General features: G+C 40.8%; 1 protein-coding gene across 2 annotated transcripts in view; it reads left to right on the forward strand.

Annotated features, from left to right (window-relative positions):
• The window catches only part of DCC (DCC netrin 1 receptor), a 1,280,644-nt gene that overhangs the window by 858,651 nt on the left and 395,785 nt on the right, over window positions 1–26,208 (forward strand). For both annotated transcript variants that reach the window (XM_042239663.2, XM_042239664.2), the window contains exon 9: window positions 17,372–17,526. In XM_042239663.2, coding sequence (XP_042095597.1) covers window positions 17,372–17,526 — 155 coding nt within the window. The remainder of the gene's footprint in view (window positions 1–17,371; window positions 17,527–26,208) is intronic.

Here is a 26,208-nt window from a genome sequence, read left to right on the forward strand (position 1 = left end):
AGCAGTCAGCCTCTCTCACACACAACCCTAAACATATTCAAATCTCCAATACTTTCCCTCTTTCCCCTGCTCTTAATTAACCTTCCTTCTAATTTCCTGGAAAATAGTAGCACTCGGGATAGAAGTTGTGTAAGCTGCGTATCTGACTTACCTGTCTCAGTGGATCTTTAAGTATGTAACCTGTCTTTCCTCAAATTGCTGTGAAAGAATTGGCCATGCTCTCAACAGGGCCAAACCTTCACTAATGTACTAGATCCCACCCTGTCTTGCAAAAAAAGAACAAAACTTCAGCTCAGTCTTTCTCCTCATCATCAGTGTTTCACATCTTGGACTATCATGCCCATCAGCATATAAGCATGCATTTGTATTTTCCATCTCAACAAACCATTCCTCTCAGTCTCATTTCTCCCTTCTCTATCACTTCATTCTCTTCCCTTTTACAGCAACAGACCTCGAGTTGTCTAGGTGAGGTGAAAGTCACTCAGTCATATCCAACTCTTTGCGACTACCCCCTGGACTATACAGTCCATGAAATTCTCCAGGCCAGAATACTGGAGTGGGTAGCCTTTCCCTTCTCCAGGAGATCTTCCCAACCCAGGGATCAAACCCAGGTCTCCTGCATTGCAAGCAGATTTTTTTACCAGCTGAGCCACAAGGGAAGCCTTGTCTAACTTTACTCTAATAGCTTACCTCACCTCATATTCCAGTTATGATTCTATCCCTAGTATTTTACTGAAACCGATCTTATCAGGGTTTACCAGGTGGCATCCATGATGCTAAACCCAGTAGTCAATTCCTGGTCCTCTCATTACTTGGATAGTTAGCAGATGTTGTCACTGTTGATCACTTCACCTATCATTAAACATATTCTTCCCTTGGATTCTGTAATACACATTCTCCTGATTCTATTCCAGTCCTATGGCCACTCATTTTCAGGCTTTTTTTTTTTTTTTTTTTGCATGTTACTCTTAGTCTCGTAAATATTAAGTTGCCCTAGAACTCAGACTTTGAAGATATCAATTCATCTAGTTTGTGACTTTATATCAATATTTTGTCAATATATTGGTGCCTTCTAAATGTGTACACCTGGACGTGATGTTTTACCTGCAGTTCTGAATCATATAGCCCAATTCCTTTCTTATTTCTCAACTTTGATTTGTCATGAGCATCTAAAACTTATAAACGAAATATCTATTTTCCTTCAACTTCAATCCCCTTCCAAAACTTTGTGGTGCCAGAGGTTCCTCCATCTCAGTAAAATCTGCATATTTCTCATTACTCAAGCCAAAGTCTTTGAAGTAATTGCTAAGACCTCTTTTTTTCCTCAAACCCTACATCAAATCCATCATCAAGTCTTAGCAGCACCGCCAAAATATATCATGAATCCTTGATAAAATAGGATACCTGATTTTTGCTACAAAATAATACTGAAAGACTGGCTTTTGTGATTTATTTTAAGCTGACTGATGGGAATAATGTGGGTCATCATATCATTCTGTCTAATTTTGTATTGCTCAAAATTTTCTATGATTAAAAAAGTTGACTATATAAACGAAAATAAAACATATACTGAATCCTGCCACTTCTTACTTCTTACAACCATCAAGTCTCATCCATACTATTGCTGCTGCTGCTGCTGCTGCTGCTGCTGCTAAGTCGCTTCACTCGTGTCCGACTCTGTGCGGCCCCATAGACAGCAGCCCATCAGGCTCCCCCGTCCCTGGGATTCTCCAGGCAAGAACACTGGATTGGGTTGCCATTTCCTTCTCCAGTGCATGAAAGTGAAAAGTCAAAGTGAAGTCGCTCAGTCGTGTCCAACTCTTAGAGACCCCATGGACTGCAGCCCACCAGGCTCCTCCGTCCATGGGATTCCCCAGGCAAGAGTACTGGAGTGCTACAACCTCTCAAGTCTATTCTTACCTTAGCAGCTGGAGTTAACCTAGAGTTCCCACAAGTGACTACCTATCTCATTCAGAGAATTATCAGAAATCCTCCTTGATCTGGCCCCGTGTCAGCTTCCCAACGTCGTCATTCGTATTCACTGTTTTCTTACTCGCTCACTCCTCCCCAGTCTCCCTGACGGCTCTGCATTTCCGCTATGTACCAAGAATCCTTCTTCCTCGAGACCAGTGTCCTAATTCTGCAGTCTCCCTAGAATGCTCCTCCCCTCAACATTGGACATGGATCATTCTGTCACTAAGTCTTTGCAGAGATGGTATCCTCTCTTGGAAGTTTTACCCGACTGCCAACCTTCCCCGTGTCCTTATTCATTCTTATTTTTCACCACTAAGCTATTACCTTTTAATTATTGTTTCCTGAATCCCTTTTCTCACCCCCAGAATATAAGCATTATGTGGGCAAGAATGTTGTTATCACTGTTATTCATTGAGCTATTCTCAGCACCCAGAGCAATGCCTAACTTACAGTAAAACCTCACACAATAGTTGTTGAGTTGAAGTTCCACTTGAAATGTCAGTCACCATGTGAAACTCTCCAGGGTCCTATAGGTCATAAGTCATCAGTTTCTCCTTTATCTGCCCCTTTCACTTTGATTATGTGACTATGGTAAGTATTTGGCACCTTGTATCTGGTTTTGTGTTTGTTTGACTATATGTGTATTTCTCTCCCCAGCAATTGAGACAGGATCTAATTTATAATTCTATATCCTGACTTCTGCAGATGTTTACTGATCGGAACTGATAAAAGTGGCGGAGAGGCAGATGTGATATTCTTAATAGATTTTTCCTCAACCAATAAAGCAAACTGTGTTACTGAGAAGATGAAAACGCTGACTGCAATTCAATGGAAACTTTTTAAATTGAGAAACAAAAAGTTGATTTTGAAACTTGATTCCACTGTCTTGGCTCATTTTCTGTCTTCTGGCTCTCAGCTAGAACAAACATGAGCCATGTGTCTCTGAGCGATTATCTGGGATGCTTATTTGCCCGTATAGGTTTATTTAGCCCCTTAACACAGCAGCTTTTTAAAAGGTAGTGGATTTAACATTCGCCTCAGATTTGCGATGGCTTTGTCAGGCAAATTACTCTAGCTCAGATTATCATTAATCTGTCTGACTGGTTAATGGTGTCAATAATGCAAGTGCCACGGTTAACATTTTTTATTCAGCCCCTCAGGAGCTTTCACTGCATAAGTCAGAGGCCAACATAAATTCTAGAACCTGAAAGCCAGAATTCACAGACATCCAGCTGTCTCTCCCTACTACCTAAAAATCTTTAGAATGGAGAATGATCTTAGGGATCAGAGTCCAACTTTCTGCTACTTAAACCTCTAGCAGCTGATGCCCAAGGGAGGGGTCAGTTGCCTCCCTAAGACTACAGAGTAATCATCCACACTGAGACACTGAGAGCAAGCATTTATTGACTACTCACTGGTATCAGGAACCAGGCATCTTACATAAATTATCTTATTTCATCCTCACAGCAAAACATTATCCAGACGAGGCTTAAAGAGGTTTATACCTCTGCTATACAACTGGCAAGTGGTGGCACCAAGAGTGAATGCAGGCCTGCCGCCGGAGCAGGTGTTCTCATCTCTGCACCTGCTTCTTCTCAGCAGTTAGTGGATTAATCTGGAAGATAATCCAACTTTCTTGATATTTTCAGGATTAGGATATGGATTTCTTCGACAGGCTTCTTTCTGATAATTCTCTGACTTAATGGTGAGGCTGATTTGCATCCTTTATTTACTATGTAAAGCACAGTAGTAAATTTTTATATGTATGTAGAACGTTATACCTTCCATTCAGCAATCTAAAATTATATATGGAATGCGACTCAGTGTATTCACAAGGTTAAGGCTTTGAGGCTGTGAAGTTGAACTTCCTGGGCTTCAATTTTGGCTCAGAATTGAACTATCCAGGTGGCCTTGGGCCAGTTACTGGTGCCTTCATTTCCTCATGTGGGATAATAATAGTGCCTGACATGTAAGGTAGTGATGACTATTAAACAGGGTTGAGAAAGTGCCTATAACACTTGGTCATTGCCTGGGTCAGATGGATCCATGGGATGGATTCATGTGACTTGGAAGTGAAAATCAATGAAATAAAGGCATTTCCCAATTCATGTTTAGAGAGAAGTTTGTTGCTTTCACAAATGTTAGCACATTTGATTCTCAGATAAGGCTGGTATGATAATCTCTGTTTTACAAATGAGTTTTCCTGGCTCAATTCAGGAAGTCTACAAAGCATCAAGAATACACAGAAGAACTGTACAAAAAAGATCTTCACGACTCAGATAACCACTATGGTGTGATCACTCATCTAGAGCCAGACATCCTGGAAGGCAAAGTCAAATGGGCCTTAGGAAACATCACTATGAACAAAACTAGTGGAGGTGATGGAATTCCAGTTGAGCTATTTCAGATCCTAAAAGGTGATGCTGTGAAAGTGCTGTACTCAATATGCCATCACATGTGGAAAGCTCAGCAGCGGCTGCAGGACTGGAAAAGGTCAGTTTTCATTCCAGTCCCAAAGAAAGGCAATGCCAAAGAATGCTCGAACTGCTACATAATTGCCCTCATCTCATACTCTAGTAGAGTAATGCTCAAAATTCTCCAAGCCAGGCTTCAACAGTACTTGAACTAAACATTTCCAGATGTTCAAGCTGAATTTAGGAGAGGAACCTAAGATCAGAGGAACCAGAGTTCAAACTGCCAACATCCATTGGATCATTGAAAAAGCAAGAGAGTTCCAGAAAAACATCTACTTCTGCTTGATGACTATGCCAAAGCCTTTGACTGTGTGGATCACCACAAACTGTGGAAAATTCTTCAAGAGATGGGAATACCAGATCACCTGACCTGCCTCCTGAGAAATATGTATGGAGGTCAAGAAGCCACAGTTAGAATTGGATGTGGAAAAACAGACTGGTTCCAAATCGGGAAAGGAGTATGTCAAGGCGGTATATTGTCACCCTACCTATTTAACTTTTATACAGAGTATATCATGTGAAATACCAGGCTGGATGAAGCACAAGCTAGAATCAAGATTGCCAGGAGAGAGATCAATAACCTCAAATATGCAGATGACACCACCCTTATGGCAGAAAGTGAGCTAAAGAGCTTCTTGATGAAAGTGAGAGAAGAGTGAAGAAGCTGACTTAAAACTCAGCATTCAAAAAGCTAATCATGTGGTCCTGTCCCATCACTTTCATGGCAAATAGACGGGAAAACAATGGAAACAGTGAGAGGCTTTATTTTCTTGGGCTCCAAAATCACTGCAGATGGTGATTGCAGCCATGAAATTAAAAGACACTTGCTCCTTGGAAGAAAAGCTATGACCAACCTAGACAACATATTAAGAAGCAGAGACATTACTTTGCCAACAAAGGTCCATCTAGTCAAAACTATGGTTTTTCCAGTAGTCATGAATGGATGTGAGAATTGGACTATAAAGAAAGCTGAATGCCAAAGAATTGATGCTTTTGAACTGTGGTGTTGGAGAAAGCTCTTGAGAGTCCCTTGGACTGCAAGGAGATCCAACCAGTCCATCCTAAAGGAAATCAGTCCTGGGTGTTCATTGGAAGGACTGATGCTGAAGCTGAAGCTCCAATACTTTGGCCACCTGATGGGATGATATGACTCATTGGAAGAGACCCTGATGCTGGGAAAGATTAAAGGTGGGAGGACAAGGGGACGACAGAGGATGAGATGGTTAGATGGCATCTTCAGCTCAATGAACATGAGTTTGAACAAGTTCCGGGAGTTAGTGATGGACGGGAAAGCCTGGCGTGCTGCAGTCCATGGGGTTGCAAAGAATTGGACATGACTGAGTGACTAAACTGACCTGACAAAGCATCACCTAAGAAGCTATACAATTAGGAAATATTATAAGCAAGGATTTTAATGCAAGTTTCTAGTCCACTGATCTCTTTACTATATCACACAAAGTAAAAGATACTTCTCAATCCCAAAGAAAGGCAATGCCAAAGAATGCTCAAAGTACTGCACAATTGCACTCATCTTACATGCTAGTAAAGTAATGCTCAAAATTCTCCAAGCCAGGCTTCAGCAATATGTGAACCGTGAACTTCCTGATGTTCAAGCTGGTTTTAGAAAAGGCAGAGGAACCAGAGATCAAATTGCCAACATCCGCTGGATCATGGAAAAGGCAAGAGAATTCGAGAAAAACATCTATTTCTGCTTTATTGACTATGCCAAAGCCTTTGACTGTGTGGATCACAATAAACTGTGGAAAATTCTGAGAAAGATGGGAATACCAGACCACCAGACCCTCCTCTTGAGAAATCTGTATGCAGGTCAGGAAGCAACAGTTAGAACTGGACATGGAACAACAGACTGGTTCCAAATAGGAAAAGGAGTACGTCAAGGCTGTATATTGTCACCCTGCTTATTTAACTTATATGCAGAGTACATCATGAGAAATGCTGGACTGGAAGAAGCACAGGCTGGAATCAAGATTGCTGGGAGAAATATCAATCACCTCAGATATGCAGATGGCACCACCCTTATGGCAGAAAGTGAAGAGGAACTCAAAAGCCTCTTGATGAAAGTGAAAGAGGAGAGTGAAAAAGTTGGCTTAAAGCTCAACATTCAGAAAACGAAGATCATGGCATCCAGTCCCATCACTTCATGGGAAATAGATGGGGACACAGTGGAAACAGTGTCAGAGGTTATTTTGGGGGGCTCCAAAAATAACTGCAGATGGTGACTGCAGCCATGAAATTAAAAGACGCTTACTCCTTGGAAGAAAAGTTATGACCAACCTAGATAGCATATTCAAAAGCAGAGACATTACTTTGCCGACTAAGGTCTGTCTAGTCAAGGCTATGGTTTTTCTAGTAGTCATGTATGGATGTGAGAGTTGGACTGTGAAGAAAGCTGGGCGCCGAAGAATTGATGCTTTTGAAGTGTGGTGTTGGAGAAGACTCTTGAGAGTCCCTTGGACTGCAAGGAGATCCAACCAGTCCATTCTGAAGGAGATCAGCCCTGGGATTTCTTTGGAAGGAATGATGCTAAAGCTGAAAATCCAATACTTAGGCCACCTCATGCGAAGAGTTGACTCATTGGAAAAGACTTCGATGCTGGGAGGGATTGAGGGCAGGAGGAGAAGGGGATGACCGAGGATGAGATGGCTGGATGGCATCACTGACTCGATGGACGTGAATCTGAGTGAACTCCGGGAGTTGGTGATGGGCAGGGAGGCCTGGCGTGCTGCGATTCATGGGGTCACAAAGAGTTGGACACAACTGAGTGACTGAACTGAACTGAAAAGGACTATGGGAGTTCAGATGGGAGAAATAAAACACTTTCATAAGCATCGTTCCGTTTAATCCTCACAGGAACCCTGTGAGTTTGGCAGATAAAGGGCTGGTATCTTCTTTTTGCAAATGAAGCAGAAAAGGTTCCGAGACAGCCCTTGACTTGCTCAAGGTCACACGCCTGTTTTGTGGTAAAATAGACACTGGACAGGGGCTTCCAACTTGCAGCTGTTTGCTTTCCATGGCTCTATGCCACTTCAGGAAACCTCTGCTCACTGCTTGGGATTAGAGACCAGCTTTTCAACTGGCGTGGAGAATTCATTTTAGAATGCATCGTGCATTATGTTTTCAACACAGTGTTTATATATTCTTTCCAAGCCCCTCAGAGTTGAGGATTATGCAGCTGATGAAGCTTGTTATGAAGGGAGTATGTTGTGATGCAAAGACAGCATGTGATACAAAGAATTAGAATCCAAAGTTCCACTTTCAAGCTGAGTCAGGCCTCCTGTCACTCTGCTTCTCTGCAAAGTGTAAAACCCTGTCCATCCTAAAGTGTTCTAGATCACTAAATGAAAGAGTAATTTAATTTTTCCTGTGGTCTTGATGCATATTGAAATGCAAAACATGTCATTGACAGATTTCCAGTTTAAATGAATGACCCATTATTCACCTGTGAGTTGACCATGTGTCCAGAACTGTACTGGACGTAACAAAGGAGGGTATAGTCTCTTAGAAACAGTTTAGTCATGTTTAGTAGGTAGGCAGGACTAAGTTGTATCTGTGAAGATGGAGCAGTAGGGAAAGATTCTAGAAGTATTCAGGAAGCAGAATGGACAAGACAGGGTGAAAGACTGGACAGTAATTGTGAGACAGAGAGAGTTTTCAAGGGTGATTCCTAGGATTCAGCTTATGGCGAGACACAGTCCAAGTTTGAGAATGAAGATCAGAAAGTCACACTCAGACATGCTATGTTTGATATACTTTTCAATATTCAAGTTGAAATGTCAAGCAGGATCCTCCTCGAAAATAGAAAGCTGGAGCTCAGAAGAGAGGTTTAAGTTGGAGGTATCTATCAGGAATTTGTAAGCATGGAGATGACAGTAGCAGCTAGAGAAGGGTAAGACCGGCCATCCCCAAATCACAGGATGAGGACGGGACCCAGAGCTGAGTCATATTTATTCTGAGGGCATTGGCTGGAACTAGTAAACTAAATAAATCATTTGAATCCAAAACTTTTCCATGTAAAAACAGTTGTATTTGTTGTTGCAGTCGTTATTGGTTATGTAACTAGTGTTTTGGATATGTGTTAGATGCTGAAACAAATTATGTTAAGACAATTTTTTAAGCCTTTTCCTCAGAATGTGTGTGTGTGTATTTGTGTTTAAACAATTCAAGTAAAAACAGAAATTTTAACCAAAATTTAGTGAAAATACCTCTGACCAAGGAGATGACTTCCATTCCCCCATTATGCTTTGTCTAGGGGTGGGTCACCTTTGAACCTACTTTCCCTTCAAGATAACACTGATTCCAGAATCTCTGGTTCTGGGGTGAGAAAGGGTGGCCCTTGGGTGGTGGTTGCTGTGGTCACTTTGAGCCCTGTTTCAGTAAATAGCTTATTTCCAATTAAAATCTTCCTATCATTGCACCCTTGGTGCTTTTATTAAAGAAATAAAAATTAAAGTAGAATGGATCAAAAGATGTTAAAAAACTCTCCATTAAAAATACCATAGGTCCCTGCTGAAGAAGGAGTATTAATAGAACTCTTCCTTTTTAAAGCAATTAATTAGGCATTTGATACATCAAGACAGGATTTGTTGCTGAGCTCACAGCTGTGACTGCATGTTAACACCTTGCTATACTTAGGCAAGAGGATATATGTTTACGTAAGATGTAGGCTGCAGACTGATTCAATGATCCTCTAAGAAATGATACCACCTTAATCTTTAAACTGTGTTTACTTCTGAAACGTAAATACAGCAGTGCTGAATGCACACACATAGGATGTGTGTGTTTTCTATTCCCAATGAAGGATGATAGATTTTTTAAAAACCTTCTTTGAGGAGATCTCAATCTTTTCAAATCATGAGAAAGAAACCTAGGAGAGTGAAGTGGCATCTGAAAGCCACCCAAAGTTAGAAGGAAACATTTCGGAGGTCATACTCTGTGAAGATGTTATACAATTATTCTATTAAATTTTTAATGTTTATTTATGCTTTCATTTAAAAATGAGCACCAGCAGCATGGGCATTATTATCATTATTTTTAATTTTTAGTTAGAGGATAATTGCTTTGCAGTGTTGTGGTAATTTCTGCCATACAACAATGTGAAACAGCCAGAGGTATACCTGTGCCCCCTCCCTCTTGAGCTCCCAGCCCTCTAGGCTGTCACAGAGCTCCAGGTTGAGCTCCCTGTGTTACATAGCAACTTCCTACTAGCTGTCTGTTTTGCATATGGTAATATGTATCTTTCAAAGCTATTCTCTCAATTCCTCCCCCCTTTCCCCGCTGTTTCCATAAGTCTGTTCTCTATGTCTGTGTCTCTATTCCTGCTCTGCAAATGTTCATCAGTACTATTTTTGTAGATTCCATATACATGTGTTAATAGATAATATTTTTTTTTCTTTCTGACTTACTTCACTCTGTGTAACAGGCTCTAGGTTCATCTACCTTACGAGAACTGACTCAAATCCGTTTCTGTTTATGGCCGAGTAATCTTCCATTGCATATATGTACCACAATTCCTGTATCCATTCATCTGTCAGTGGACATCTAGGTGGCTCCCTTGTGGCACAGGCAATTCTTTATCTGTAGTGAGTATATGCAGGCTGAGGGTCAATAGGATATGAATGGAATATGACTTCTCTTCTGAAATGATTCACAGTTAATTCAGAGAGACTAACATGTCTGTCAATACAGTGTGATACAGGCTGCCGTAGACATGTAAACCAAACGCCACAGAAGCACAAAGAGATAGAATTTTATGCTGCTTGAATCAGAGGACATAAAGGTAGGAAAGCTCTAGCCAGGAGCGTTTATTTGAGTTAGAGTTGAAGAATGAATGAGCTTCTGCCAAACCGAGAAAGGACTGAGTCAGGAGAAGGTAACTCCAAGATAATCAAAATTAAAAGAATTAATGAAAGTCAGAATGACAAAGGTAGGGATGGACAGGGTGTTGTGGGGCAGAGTGACCCATTTACAAAGATGACTGTGTTAAGGGTTGGGTCATGTCTTAAAGGTTTTTGAATCTTGTCCCAAGACTTGGATATTGGCAGCTAGCATGATGTTTCGGGCATGGAGTTGACAGACTATGTATGTGATAAGAGTGTTTCTGTCAGCAGAAGGCAGAACTGGGAAGACCAATGACAGAGAACTAGGAAAGCTATTTTAATGCAACGCATGTTAAGTAGGAACCGAATCAGGAGCCCATTCCAGGCACAGGACAATATAGTCTAACCAGAGTTAGGGCTCAATGCATACTGCTCAAGGGTGCATTCCATCCCACCATGTGTGACTCCCTCAATTAATATGTATCAGCTTTTAAGTGTTACTGACAAGGTAACAATAGAAATTGATCAGAGTCTGGACAAGAAATTTAGGCAAGGCTTTACTGGGGACCCTGCTGCAGCAGCAGGGAGAGAAAACCAACCACAGGTTCCCTTGCTTGCTAACTCCCCGAGGGGAGTGGAATCTTGTTCCTTGTAAGGGGTGAGGATAGGGGTGTGTCTAGGGATCAGGCCAGAGGAGTGGCTTAGGTGGTTTGCCCATCCCTTCTTAGGTGGCATTGTGTGCAGGGGGCATACCCAGTACCCTGTTTTTGCTCCAGGCTCTTCAGAAGTGGCACTTGGTCTCTTTGTATCTTTTTTGGTCCCTTTGTATCTTTTATCCAGAATTTGCCCTAAGTGCCCATGCGTGCAGTTATTTCTAATGCCATCCAGTTTCTTCGTATTTTGTTGCTCCGAGACAGGGTTATCCAGGTGCAAGCATGTCTGCACTGCAGCAAAGGGTCCCAGGTCCCAGCGTGTCTCATAAGGAGGTTCTAGATGAAAAGCCTGATCTCAACAAAGCAGCAGAATTATTGTTACTGGGTCAGAGTGTGTGCTTTTAGAACACAGTAGTCATTTTCCAAGAAACCTTAACCAGGTAAACCAAAGCCCAGAGAACCAGAATTTCCAAGAAAGAGGTGCTTCTTATTAATGAACTCCTGTTAGCCTCCACGTGAAGGTCAGAAGGCAAGTTGCCTATACCTTTTCCAGCCAGCAGAAGGAGACAGACTGTACAATTTATACTCTGTGTGGATGTTCAGTGAAGAAATAGGCCATGAGTGGATCCTGGTCTCTCTGCTTCAGTCAACTTAATCTCCCCTTGCCCACACGGACTCAGAGGCAAGTGGAAAATAAGTGGAATAATGATGTTCCGGACAGTTCATCTGCCCCCACAGACCATGACTCTCTCTATGGGTTTGACAGGTAATTATGTCTTCAGAGTCATCAGCAAAAACTTCTTGGAGATGCACCCAGGGTCCCCCACTGCTTTCCCAGGAGGGGTTGGTGCAGTGACAGGCAGTACCCCCTGGACACAGTCATTGGACAAACTCCTAACCTCTCTGGTCTTCAGAACCTAGTGCACTTATCTACCCATTTACAGAGGAACATGGGCCAGAAGGAGCAAAATAGAGTCCTAATTGATAACTGCATGAGACAGAGGCTATGGAGTGTTTACTTTAGGTGCCTGCCATTGCCAGCAACGTGCCGTCAGAAAAACGAGTCACAAACTGTCCTTCCAAACTCAGATTTTATTTCCTTGTTGGGAGACAACTTGCAAACGTTTGCTTTCAGCTGTTAAAGAACAAATGGGGTCATCAAAAGCCACCTGCCAGTCTCTGTAACTGAACACATCTGTGAAGGGTGACATGGCCATAAATGTTGTTTTTTTAGAATTCACAATTCATTGGTGTCACTTTTGATGTCGCCCAGTAGGACCCTAGGAAGCATCAAAGCAACCTGACACCAAAGCCCAGATACCACAGGACTGGGGGGATTTGCTGGGAAACTCAGGGAACACCATTCCTTCTCCATTGCTGCCAGCAAAGCCTCTTCCCTTTCAAAGAGTATTGCCATTTTTGTTATCAAAACTTGTCTGATGCCTCTAGTTCTGACGACTTTAAAAAAATTGAAGTATAGTTGATTGACAACGTTGAGTTCATTTTGGCTGTACAGCAAAGTGATTCATATATTTGCACATATGAATATGTATTCATATTCATATATATGTATATGTGTGTATGCATAGACATGTACTCTTTTCTTTTCCAGTATGGTTTATCACAGAATATTGAATGTAGCTCCCTCTGCTCTACAGTGGACCTTGCTGTTTATCCCTTCTCTGTGTAACAGCTGATGTCTGCTGACTCCAAGCTCCCAATCCATTCCTCCCTGACTCCCCCTCCTCCTGTCCACCACAGGTCTAGTCTCGACATCTGTGGGACTACTTTTTTTGATTTGACTTATCTCTGTAAACAAAATTAACCTGACAGAAAATGTCAATACTTATGTTTTTCTTTGTGATTGTACCTCTTATTACTTTCTCTCTTCAGATTATGGAAAGTTCTCTTCTTGAACTCAAGAACACTTCTTTCCTATGAGGTTGTCTGTTGAGGTCCTTTAATGGACAGAAACCTGGTGGTCTGGAGTCTACCGATAAGGAAGTAAAGGAGAGAGAAAGAGGCTGATATTCCTTGGTTTACGCAAAAAGCCAATAAAGCCTGCATGGGGCTTGCTCTGTTCATGGGGGCCTCAGGTGCCCTCTTGATGGGGTGAAGGCGCAGAGTGCCTTCTCGAGAGGGTCTTAGAAGCCTGGGCAGGAAAGTGAACTCAGAGAGCCCTTGTGCTCCAGGGGATCAGCCTGAGAGAGAGAGAGAGAGAGAGAGAGAGAGAGAGACACGGGGACTAGAGCTCTGATGGAGCAAAGGTGTTTTAGCCAACATGGTGTGGGCATATATACTGTCTTACAAGGCAGTTATTCTCAGCAAAGATAAAGATTAAAATTCCAGACTTAACAAAACATAGGCAATCTGTATTAAAGACAGAGAGAGTTGTAAACAGTCACTTTTACCGTACGGTTCACAAGAAGGAAGAGGGTACTTATCACTATCTAGAAACACTAATGAAGGAAATGCCTGGATCCTCAGCCCCCAGAGAGGCTTGCCTCTCCTCTTAATTCCTGAGTATTCAGGAATTAATAAGGAACAGAGAATTCCTGACAGATCCAAAACAGCACACATGAAGCCTCCTGTTAAATGCTTCCTGACAGTTGTCTTTTTTTTTTTTTTTTTGTATAATAATAGAAATAGCAGCAGCAGTAAGTGCCACGTATGAAGATTCCATGAATACCAGGTCTTTTGCCTCCTGCTTTATACGGTTTACATACAGCATCTCACTGAAATCTCTAGAAACTCTGTGAGGTAAATGTTTCTTAGAACCAGTTAGCACTTGAGGACTCTGAGATTCAGATAAATTAAAGAGGAAGCTGAGAAAACAGCCTTGGCTTTAAAATCCTCTGTGTGTGCATGTGTGTGCAGTCATTTCTGCCTCTTTGCGACCCCATGGACTGTAGCCCATCAGGCTCTTGTCCATGGGGTTTTCCAGACAAAAACACTGGAGTGGGTTGCCATTTTCTCCTCCAGGGTATCTTCCCAACCCAGGGATCGAACCATGTCTCCTGCATTGGCAGGAAGATTGTTTACAACTGTACCATCTGGGAAGCCCTAAAAATCCTGAATCTTCTCTGTAATCTACCTAGCAGTTTGATGTAACCTCACTCTGATAGGATAAGTAAATTAGCACATAACATGGAAATGCTTAGATTAAATCTGTTTTTAAAGCCATTAAGAGCCCTCGTTCAAGAAACTAGTGGTAAAGAGTCTTTGTTCACATTATGTATAACATTGAAGAAATATCAGTTTTCCATATCAATGAACATAATTTTTTCATGACTCTTACTAATTTGGGATATTTTTGAAAGCTGCTAGAGATTATAGGAACCTAAAACTCCTTTCCTTGTGATGAAATTCATCATCCCCTTTCTATGTGAGTGATGTTTCTATCATATGATCTTTGACATTCTTACCTGGACACACCCAGGTATTCTTGTCCTTTTTCCTTTGAAGAATACCTTTTCAGTGGGTTATGCCAGTATGTCCTAGAACACAGCTATTTCACATAAATTATTTAGTAATTACCTAAATAAAGTCAATCATAAAAGCTGTCCTTCCTTATAGATACCCAAGGAGTTTGGTATGCAAATTGGACCTACATGAGTTTGGGTGAACTCTGGGAGTTGGTTATGGACAAGGAGGCTGGCGTGCTGCAGTTCATTAGGTTGCAAAGAGTCAGACACAACTGAGCGAGTGAACTGAACTAAACTGATGTTTCTCAAAGGTCTAGAAAATATATCATGAAATGACTCACAACAGGTGATAGTTACCCTCATCCTCACAGTGGTTTCTGAACACCCAGTGTCCCTTCTTCCTTGTAGAATTCGATGTCTTCGACCGAAAGTACCCATGATCCAATAAGCCCCTTGTTTTCCCTTGTTGTTGAATAATACTGATTCTGGACCTAAGAATGAAGCCCCAGATCTCACTCTTAACTTGGATTTGCTGACTATGAGTCCTTTGCAAAGAAAAAAAATGTTGTTTCTCTAAATCTTACTTTTCCATTTGTAAAATAATGCTAATAAAACCATTATATTTATATAAAAAGAGAAACACATATAACAGCTCCTCTACTGAAAGAAAATAAGATGCAGGAATCTGTACGTTCATAAGACGTGCAATCTGATTATGAGGGTTTTCTTTTAAAAAGTAATGGCCTAAATAATTTTAGTTTGGTAGAGTCAATGAGTGTGATGTGTGGTACATGGGGATATTATCTGATGTTTCTTAGTCTTACTATAGGTCACTATTGAATCCTACCAAACCCCTCCCCAACTATGTCATAATTCAGCCTTGTGGCAACTTAACACAGTACTCATACAGGAATGCCTAAACCTGGGCTATATCCAAATTCATATGGGATGCTTGGGTTTCATTTGTTTATTGTGATAAAATATATGTAACATAGCACTTAAAATTCTAACCGTTTTGAAGTGCAGAGTTCTATGGCATCAAATGCATTTACCTGTGGAGCAACTTTCCCCACGCTCTATCTCCAGAATTCCCAACTGAAACTCTGTACTCATTAAATACTAACACCATATCCCTCCCTTCTCCTTGCCTAGGTTAACACCTAGGCTTCATATTTTACTTATGAGCAGGACTAGATAAACTCATGGTAACTGCTATAACAACTAAACCCTCAAGCTTATAATAGCTCGAATTTCTCTGACTCTCTAAAGTAGAAAAACGATGTTCCTAATTGACAGGCAGTTCTTCTCACAGGTCCATTCCAGAATTCTTGCAGAATTTAGACTCCTCCATCATGATGTGGGGCTTCCCAAGGGGCTCAATGGTAAAGAATCTGCCTTCCAATGCAGGAAGAGGTAAAAGATGCAGGTTTGATCCCTGGGTTGAGACTATACCCTGCAGTAGGAAATGACAACCTACTCCCGTATTCTTGCCTGGGAAATAGCATGGACAGAGGAGCCTGGCAGGCTGTAGTCCATGGGGTCACAGAGTCAGACACAACTGAGCGACTGAGCACACACATCATCAGTGTCTGGCTCCAAAGTCTGCCTGCTGCTCTGTGGTTCCTCTTGCCAGGCCTGGAATCAGCATGGACGTGTGCACTCACAGTCATTGGTTAAACCCAGTCACGTGGGTTTATCTAGGCTTCACGGGGGCCAGCACATAGGATCCAGTGCACGGAGAAGGAGAAATGAGTTTGAGGAGGAGCCAGCCAGTCTCAGTCAATATCAGTGAAATTAAGAGTGTATATATACCCAAGAATCACCATTCATGTCCTTAGAACTTTGCTTTCACTTTTCTCTTTGGAAACTTAATTTGCCCTGTCAGAAAAACATATTTCATTTGAAATATCTCCCCCAAACAAAATAAAACTTGTAAAATTGAAATGAACATATAATTCCACTGAGATGCAAGAGGAATCATCTAGAAATAGAAACCTTAAGAAACAGTTGAGTGGCTTAGAAGGAACTCTTTCTTCACATTCAATTACATGAGACCTGTGAGGATATAAATATCTAAACCATGTGTGTCCTTAACGCGTACTTTAGAGGTTCTTGTTTCTAATGTGTTAGGATCTATATCCATAGGATTTGTCTTCTCTTAATATGTACTATAAATCCCACCATGATCAGCATATTAATTCATTTGTTTGGAACCACTAAGGAAGATCCCCTGGAGGAGGCCATGGCAAACCACTCCAGTTTTCTTGCCTGGAAAATCCCATGGACCGAGAAGCCTGGCAGGCTACAGTCCATACAGTCACAAAGTGTCAGACACAACTGAAGTGACTTAGCATATGCCCACACACTAAGGAAGGTTTTAATTGGAAAATGAATGGGAATCATGTAGAAGTGGCTTGAAGAAAAGGCAAGAAGATGTGTATTGTACTTTTTCCTCACACAGGAGGGAGTCTACTTCCTTTTGCTAACTTCACTTAACATAACCACAGGACTTCAATCTCTATACACATCGGCATTTAGCATCTGCCTTTCTCTTTCCTATAATGGAAGAAAATAAACGCATTGGTTGGCAGTACTGACAAAGACTGGCTTGTGGAATAATCGAAACCCTAATTTCTGTCATTAGCTCAGTGTTTGCAAAATGCATCTTCCTGCCTGCGCTCCAGATGTTCATTCTTATTTTACTAGCTCTTTGTTATGAGTTTTGACGCTAAATGGTAAAGTGTCAAGGGGAAAGAGTTTAGTATGCAAGGTTCATGGGAATGGCATAAACTTGAACTCCCCAGAAACCCTGCAACATTTATTTGTAGGCCCTTCCAGTCCGTTTGCCTCCCAGAGTGAGCCTCTGAGACCTTGTCTTACATGCAGAGTCGACAGGAAATGAGTAAGGAACCTTTGGGTCCACCTTACTGCTCTCGCTTGTTAAGTAAAGGTTGTGACTGAAAGTGTTCACATGGGAATCATCTTTTCCTGTGACTTTCATTTCCTAGGGAACGAGCAGTGAACACGTCGCAGCCCGGGTCCCTCCAGTTCACCGTGGGGAATCTGAAGCCAGAAGCCATGTACACCTTCCGGGTTGTGGCCTACAACCAGTGGGGGCCTGGGGAGAGCTCTCAGCCCATCAAGGTGGCCACTCAGCCTGAGCGTGAGTATGCGATGGCAAGGGCCAAGTTAGGAAGTGCTCATTTTTGTAGGCGATATCTTTGAATCCCTTCATAGTAGTTTACTGAAGTGACAAAATAGAAGATTTCTGGAGCAACACATTTACCCTGAAGGTTTTTAAAGATAAGATAACTTTTTAACAAAATGGCCTCCTCACTTTGGTGGGTCTGCAGAGCAACAAATTAACAACTAGGAAGGCCTGATCCATCCATCTGGTCTACATATCCACTCCCGAGTGAGTGAGTGACTCCAGCTGCCAGAACTTCATCGTCAGCATTGGGGTTCAGCCTCCTGCACTGATTTTTTTTTTTTTTCAGATTTTTCCAAGTTTATGTATGAAAAATATTACATCAGAGAAAAAGAACAATGATGTAGGACTTCTCAGTACAGGGGCTTATTCAGGAGCTTGCTCATGCACTGAATGCCATATAGAAGCTTCCGAAAGCAAACCCAGGTTCAAGAAATGTAAATCGATAATTTCTACTGGGCAATCTCACTATCCTGTTATGTAAATCACTATATTAAGCTCCACAAACAAAATAATGCTGCTCGATATTCTCTGACCAAATTATAATTTAGTGATTTTTCCTTTTATCAAGGAACAAATAGCCCCTAAACTGCACTTTTAAAAGAGATTTCTGTATTTCTTACATTTTGAATTTTCTACTAAACTTCTGATATTATTTGGAAAGATCGACAGCCAATGAGTCGTTTGCCAACTTTATTTTGTTAAGAGTTTTAAAAAATTGTACTCTAACTGTTAAATGAACTAAATGACTACTTGTAACAAAGTACATTCATTATTTAGACATTTAGACACCTAGTTTCATCTACTCCTGTTTGTATTTTTGTTTTCAAATGATGCTGTTTTATTTGTATTCCTGATCATTTTATTTAAAACTCTATCTTCAAAATCACCTCATATGCTTTTGGAAGAACATGAAGTAGAAATCAGAAATATTTTAATTGGTAAATAAGAGAAAATAATCTTTGGATTAGGTTACTTGTTAGGGATTTGAAATCATCAAGTTAAAGAAGATTCTGAGAGGTAGTCTAGGTACTGGCACCATGCTCTACTCTGGGCAGAATCTCTGTTCCTTTTTTCATGTAGCTAAGACTTCAAAAGACCAGATGAGACCAGATTGGAATAAAGGATTTGTTGGTTGTGAGGAGAAGACTAAGCTGTACAAGTCTGAGAGATACTTGCATCACAGAAATAAAACCTCACACAGCATCTTTAAAGCCATAGAAATGTGCAGATTTCAGGTCATATATAGAAAATGCAGGCACCCAAGCAGGACCAGCTAAATAGTTTGCAGGATCCAGAAGGTATAGCAGCGCATCAATCCATGCTATACGTGGGACCCTCCTTAGCATGGGGCCTTGTACAGCTTCCTTAGTCATGTACCAGCAAAGGTGGTCCTGCTTCCAGGTTTCTCTTCTAAAGAATGTTTTGTTGCTCTTTGGGTTTAAATCACTAGATAATGCTGATTTCCACTTCATGGTGTTAATGGTCACATATAATTTGAGTCATCAATTTTCTCATTGACTCTCTCTTTATAGATCATGCATATATATACAGAGAGTAATCAATGACTTTTATAAATATTTGGTATTTTTAATAAACCTGAATAAAAACAAATTAGGTGTGTATATGTGTGTGTGTATATATATATATATATACATATATATATATATATTTAAATGGTATATGCCATGTTGTATATACAGACTGATAGTTGAAAAACCCATAAAAAATTCTCTAAAAAGATCTTGTTCAGTTTTCTCATGGTAGAACTTAAACTTTAAAAGCATGTCCATCTTCAGAAGATCCAATTTCTATGGATTGTCTGAATCCTTTGCTTCCTAATCCAACTATTATCCCTGGAATTATTCTTGTGTACTTTTCTGGGCTGACTGCTTATGATTACATTACATCGCTGATAAAAATTCTACAGTCAGCCTCATTTCTAAGACTGAGCAATGTTATTTTTCTTCTATCAATACCATTTTTCCTAAGTATCCAGCTTGAAAATCAATTTCCAGAAAATTTTTTTTAAAGGCCAACCTTTCCAAGTCAAGAGATAAGACAGTCTTCCACTTGGAAACTGACTAATAATAATACCTCATTTAATTAAAAAGAAAAGTACTCATGATACAACATTTTTGGTATAATTAATAATTAAAAAATCAGTCTGTGATTATTTGTATTACACATATGGCATTAGCTTTTATAGAGTGCAAGCAATGGCATAATTCAACTAACAAATATATTTAATGAATATCCACTGTGTTTCTAATGCTGTTCCACAGTGACTGAGACACATTAAGAAAGCCTACCTATGTAATGAAGTAATAGTAATAAAGCTCTAAGAAGCTTCTTGAGCTAGCAAATGTTTTAAATATGTAACAATAATAAAATAGGTAAGGAAACTTGTAAGAATTTGTTCAATGAAATGTTAGAACTCTGAATTGTAGATTTGCTTATGAGCCCCTTACCTGTGATGGCCTCTGGCGTATGCTCAGCCTCTGTGTGTGGTGCCAAACTGAATCTTGGAGAGAGTTTTGGGTGAATTAGAAAAGAAGAGTTTTATTGCTTTGCCAGTCAACGGGGGACACAGTGGGCTCCTGCCCTCAAAAACTATGTGTCCCCACCCAGGGGAGTTTGCTGAGGAGTTTTATGTTCAAGAGTTTAGTTGCTTGCATTCCTTTTTATCTCTTCTCTTGATATAATCTTGATGAGCTGGTTCCTTTAGTCTGGTCTCAAGTGGTCTTTGGGCTTCCCAGGTAGCACTACTGGTAAAGAACTCGCCTGCCAATGCAGGAGATGCCGGTTCTATCTCTGGGTCAGGAAGGTCCCCTGCAGGAGGGCATGGCAGTCCACTCTAGTATTCTTGCCTGGAGAATCCCACGGACAGAGGAGCCTGGCGGGCTACAGTCCATGGGGTGGCAAAGAGTTGGACATGACTGAAGCGACTTAGCACACACACACATGCATGAGTGGTCTTCTCCAGTTGAAGAATGCGGACATCTTCCATTTGCTGGGTTTTCATTCCATAAAGGACTTAAAGGCATTGTTGTGTGTAGCCCTTGAGGCAGACTCAGGCCCCGCCCCAAAGCTGCAATGTTGTTTCTTAGCCCTTCCTCCCTTGTCTTTGCATCCCTTTCCTTCCTGGATTAGCAACTGTTTGAATCTGCTTTTTGGAACTCCAGGAAGGTCATGGAGGCTGGGATCTGTTCCCTAGAGGGAACAGGGTTGAGGGTGGAATGGAAGGAATGGGAAGGTTCTGTGTCTACCATGTCCAGGAGCCCCATAGAATCCTGCTTGCTTTCATGTACTATCTAGGCAATTTTTATACTTAAATCATCTTGTGCCTGTCTCCTCAAATAAGTGTTCTATTACAAAGACAGCCACCTTGATCCTTTATATATCATCCATTCTTCCTCCTTCAGAAAGTAGTCTGAGAATTTTTATAGAAAACCACACTGGGCACTGGTCTCAGTAAGCATTTACTTAAAATTTAGCATAAATGATAATAAGGCATAAAATAAAATTAAAAACCCAAATGAATAAAATCTGTTGCTTGTTGGTATTATCATCACATGCAAGTTACGTTTTGTCCAGAAAATTAAAGTGGAAAATTATCCTGTTTTTGACACATGAAGATGTCTTAATTTTTTCACTAACCATATTTTGGCCTTTAATGACAACAATTGTTTTATTAAATCACCTCTCTTCTTACACTATATGGAGTAAGAATTATTTCCTTTGCAGGCCATTGTTTATTGGAGGGTGACCTGACTGTGTTTCATTGAGAACTTTTCTTGGATAATTAATCTCTTACTGAGTAGCTAGGTAGACAGGAGTAGTTCGGCTAGACACACAGTACTTTTAGAATAGCTTTTTACATGTGCAAAACAGCCGCCTCCAATTCATTTAAAATAAGAGTCTTGTGGTGCTCACTCACTGCCTTTATTACAGATATTAGGATGAATAAATAATGTTATCGTAACTAATAGGTAGGACATGTGTATTTTATCTTCTGTGTTAACACAAAAATGCCACTTTGGCAATTTAAAACTATTTCTAGGGTAAGGAGCACTTCATCTTCCCCAAGCCTGTTCAATAAAACACCAATTTCTGAGTAAGATTCAGCATCTTAGAGATCCTATGCTTCATTGCCCGCTTCCTTCCCGTCCTATACTGACTCTTCTCCCCCTCCCCTTCCTCCCCTGTCTTTCTCCTCCTCTTTCTCTTTCTTCTCTCTCAGCTTCTTATAAGCTCATCTTTCTATGTTTTTAGAGAAAGTTCAAAGGCTGAGTTTATTACTTGGTTAGGATTTCAGAATCTAGAGGCAGAGGCAGGGGGGATGTTTTCATTTTTCTCTCCCTGACAAAATGATCTTATCTTTTGAAAATGGGTCCCGTCTGGGTATGCAATTGCTTGCTCATTTTATCACACTTTTTCCAAATGTGATGTAGTAATTGTACACTAGAATGACATAGATAGCTTTTATACAAATTGAATTCCAAGTTTTTCATATTATTTGAAAATATAAACTCTATTATGAAAACCATATTCTCAAGGAATCAACCCTGATAGAAAATACGTCTAAAATATGAATCAGCCAGCAACTGTTTCTAAAAGTGCATACATACTGCAGTAATCATTTAAAGAGATCACCAGCCCAAGATCCAGTTTATGAAATAATCACCCAGAATACAAAGGCTTGATTTATAGGAAGGTTTGTGTCTCCTGATTATATCTTCCTTTGGCTAACTCCTTGCTCCTTCCCTCTGCCTTTATGGTGTATAATTTCTCCACTGTATTATCAGCCGGATTTAAGTCCCTGCCTGCTTAAGACTTGTCTAATCTTTTCATGCCACATGTGGAGGATTTTTGAATTATTATTTGGGGTCCTTTAAGATGCTGTTAAGGCAGTTTAATCTTGAAGGATGTTAAAATGGACCACATACTGTCTGGAGGCTCGAGTTAGAGTAGGGAGTCTATTTGCTACACCACAACCCAATTATCCACAAAACCCTTTTATAGTTAAGTGTTGTAAGTAATATTCTTAGTCCATTATATTCTTTACACGGGAAAGGCAAGTGAAACTAACCACCAAATTGAGTGACTTTAGGATATATTATCTAGAGGAATAGATATATTTGCCTTTTTCGTCCATCCCTGGGTCTTTTTTTCTTTCTTTCTTTCTTTTTATTCTAAAAAGACTTTTCTTGTGTAGTTGTTATGGAACTTGAAATGTCTCTGAATGTTATGTCTCCAAATATTACTGCCTATTTCTTAGGAGAATTGTCTCAATCTTTCTTCTTAAGATTTTTTTTTTTTTTTTGGTCATGTGGATCATTTTTAAACTCTTATGGAATTTGTTACAATTCATTGGTTCTGTTTCATGTTTTGATTTTTTTGGTCATGAAGCTTGTGGGATCTTAGCCTGAACTTCAGGTCAAACCCGCTCTCCCTGCAATGGAAGGTAAAATCTTAACCACTGGACCACCAGGAGCATCCCAAGTTTCTTAATCCTTGAAACTTCATTGTCCTCGATTATAAGTTAGAGATATTATTTACTCCTCTTCTTTATTCTGAAAGCTCACCCTCTTTGTACACGGGTGTCAAATCAAACCTTGGAGATAAGAGTTTTTGGTGAAGTAGAAAAGAATAGCTTTATTGCTTTGCCAGGCAAAGAAGGACACAGTGGTCTCCTGCCTCTCTGAAAAACTGTGTGTCCCAACCCAAAAGGACTCGACAAGGAGTTTCACAGCAACAGTTCAAGGATGGGGAAACCATTTCCCTCAGCTTGGGACTGGAACCCACGTGGCTGGGACTCGAACCCAGCCAAACCCATGGTACCTGGTTTCAGGGTATAGTAAAGCTCAGGTTCTTAATGTCTCATCACAGAAAAAATTCAGAGCGAGACAACGTGGTAAGTAAGAAGCGGATTTATTCAGATTCAGAGAAGCACATGCCACAGACAGAGTGTGAGCCATCACAGAGGGCAAATGTGGCTGCAAAATGTGGCCCGGTTAGTTTTTATAGGCTGGATAATTTCATATGCTAATGAGTGGGAGGGCTATTCCAACTACTTTTCGGAAGGGGTGGAAATTTCCAGGATTTGGTCCACCGCCCACTCCTTGGTCTTTGGACAGTGCCTTGGAACTGTCACGGCCCCGCTGGGTGTGTCATTTCACTTGCTGCTTAAGGATGAAGAGCTGGTCTTGTCTGCCATCTTGGTTCCATTTGATTTGAATTGGTTTATGTTGTGACCTGGGGCTATGTCATTCCTTCAGAAGCTGTGTGCTCCCCCTTTCCCTCCTGTTAGTGGGATTGCTGACAACACTAGGGCGTGCGCAGGGTCTCAGGTGGTCAGTCCTCTCATCTTGAGGAGCTTTTGTGGTCCTGCGCGTCTTGTGTCAGCTGATTTCTTGGCTGTCCCTCCCTTGGTTACCAACTATTCCAATCTGTCAGTTGAAACTCAGCAAAGGCCATGGAGGCTGGAGTCTTGCCTATAAGAAATGGGACTAAAAGGTTTCCATGCCCACGAGCCCCACAGAGTCCTTCTCAGTTTCATTACCAAATTGTAAAGATGAAATGTGATAATCTATGGGAAGCCCCCAAGTCTTACCTGGCTGGCATCTAGTATGCAATCAATAGAAAGAGGTTTCCTGCCCCTAATGGGATCAAATGGAAACATAATTCCAACTGCCTTGCACTTGCAACTAAAGTGGGACACTCAGTAGTATAATCATAAGGTAATAAAGCTAATACAATACCTTATTGATAGTTTGTATTTGGCTTGATTACTATGTAATCAACCATTTATGGATTTTATTACTTTCCCTGCAATCATCCTCTCCCTGTTTAGCAGGCTGTTGAAGACTTGTTCATTGTCTAATTTGCTTCTTGGACATCTTTGCATCCCTAACTAAATTTTGAAGCTTTATGAGCAGAAAACACTCTATTATCCCATAAAATGTGACACAGCATTGCCATTTTGTGGATAGCTAGTTGGTTAACATTTGCTGGTAGAATCTGATTTGTACTTAATGTGTGGGAAAGGATAATATGTATCAGTAATATTCATTCATCATGATTCTGTAAATTAAGCAAACCAAGTAAATCATAGCTGTGTCTAGCTCTTTCTTTTTTCAGTTTTTTTTTTTTTTTTTTTAAGTCACTTAACCCGGTTTCCAATTATTAACTGCACTGTGTGGTGATTTGAGTGGATATCTGGGACAATGATGGAGGCAACGTTGACTGTGAGCCCATTAGCTGGTCCAGTTTTGTGTCATATACGTGGCAGTAGACTAGCAGTAGAAAGAAAGAAGTTGAAGCACTGGCATTCTATCTTTGTAGGTAACATACAGATGCTGGTATAGTTTCAAAATTCTTTCACTGCAGAAATATTTTCAGGTATTACTGGATGGAAGACACTAAAGGCTTATGCCACGGCATTCCCAGCAACAGAAGCTGAAAGGAACCCATTCAGGTTCGGTGGTCAGTTAGCGAGATATTATGTCTTCTACATGGAGAAGGCAATGGCACCCCACTCCAGCACTCTTGCCTGGAAAATCCCATGGATGGAGGAGCGTGGTGGGCCGCAGTCCATTGGGTTGCTAAGAGTCGGACACGACTGAGCGACTTCACTTTCACTTTTCACTTTCATGCATTGGAGAAGGAAATGGCAACCCACTCCAGTGTTCGTGCCTGGAGAATCCCAGGGACAGGGCAGCCTCATGGACTGCCGTCTGTGGGGTCGCACAGAGTTGGATACGACTGAAGCGACTTAGCAGCAGCAGCAGCATGTCTTCTACAATGGTGTATATTAGTGGAAGAATCAGAGGTAGGCTTGTGAAGATGGGTTGTTTAAGCATGTTAGAAAAGTTTGCAGCAAGGGTGAGTCATTCTGTACTTATTCATCATTTATACATTCAGTCATTCATTCAAAATTATTCTTTTATGCTAAGTCCTAGATGTCCATGGTCCAGTACAGTTACCATTAGCTACATGTATCGATTTGCATTTCAACATATTGATGTAAAATAAAATAAAAAATTCAGGCACACTAACCACAACTGTCAAATAGCACTTAAAATTTAAACAGAATTGAAAACTGAAAATCCAGGGCCTCATCAGTCACATTTCAGAAGTTCATATGTGACTGCTGGCTACTGCATGGGACAGCAGAGAGAGCATTGCTATTATCACAGAAAATTCTGTTGAGCACCCTGATTGAGACCTTCCTAGTACAGAGGATACAAAAGCAAGTCAGATAATGCCCTGATTCCCAAGGAACTAGTAGTCTAACAGTTTTAAGCAGAACTCACTAAAAGCACATTTAATCGATTACTCCTGTTTGAATGTTGAAAAAGTTCTTTGCACTGAGTTCATATAAAATATTCCAGAGAATCTGGATCTTAACATATTTTCTGATTAGTTATGCAAAGTTCTCTGAGTATTTTCTCAGTTTAAAGTATAAATATATATGTATGTATCTTCTTTGGTGGCTCAGTGGTACAGAATCTGCCTGCCAATGCAGGAGATGTGAGTTTGATCCCTGGGTTGGGAAGATCCCCTGGAGAAGGAAATGGCAACCCACTCCAGGATTCTTGTTTAGAAAATCCCCTGGACGGGGAGCCTGGCAGG

The sequence above is a fragment of the Ovis aries genome, chromosome 23 (assembly GCF_016772045.2).
Source record: "Ovis aries strain OAR_USU_Benz2616 breed Rambouillet chromosome 23, ARS-UI_Ramb_v3.0, whole genome shotgun sequence".
NCBI lineage: Eukaryota > Metazoa > Chordata > Mammalia > Artiodactyla > Bovidae > Ovis > Ovis aries.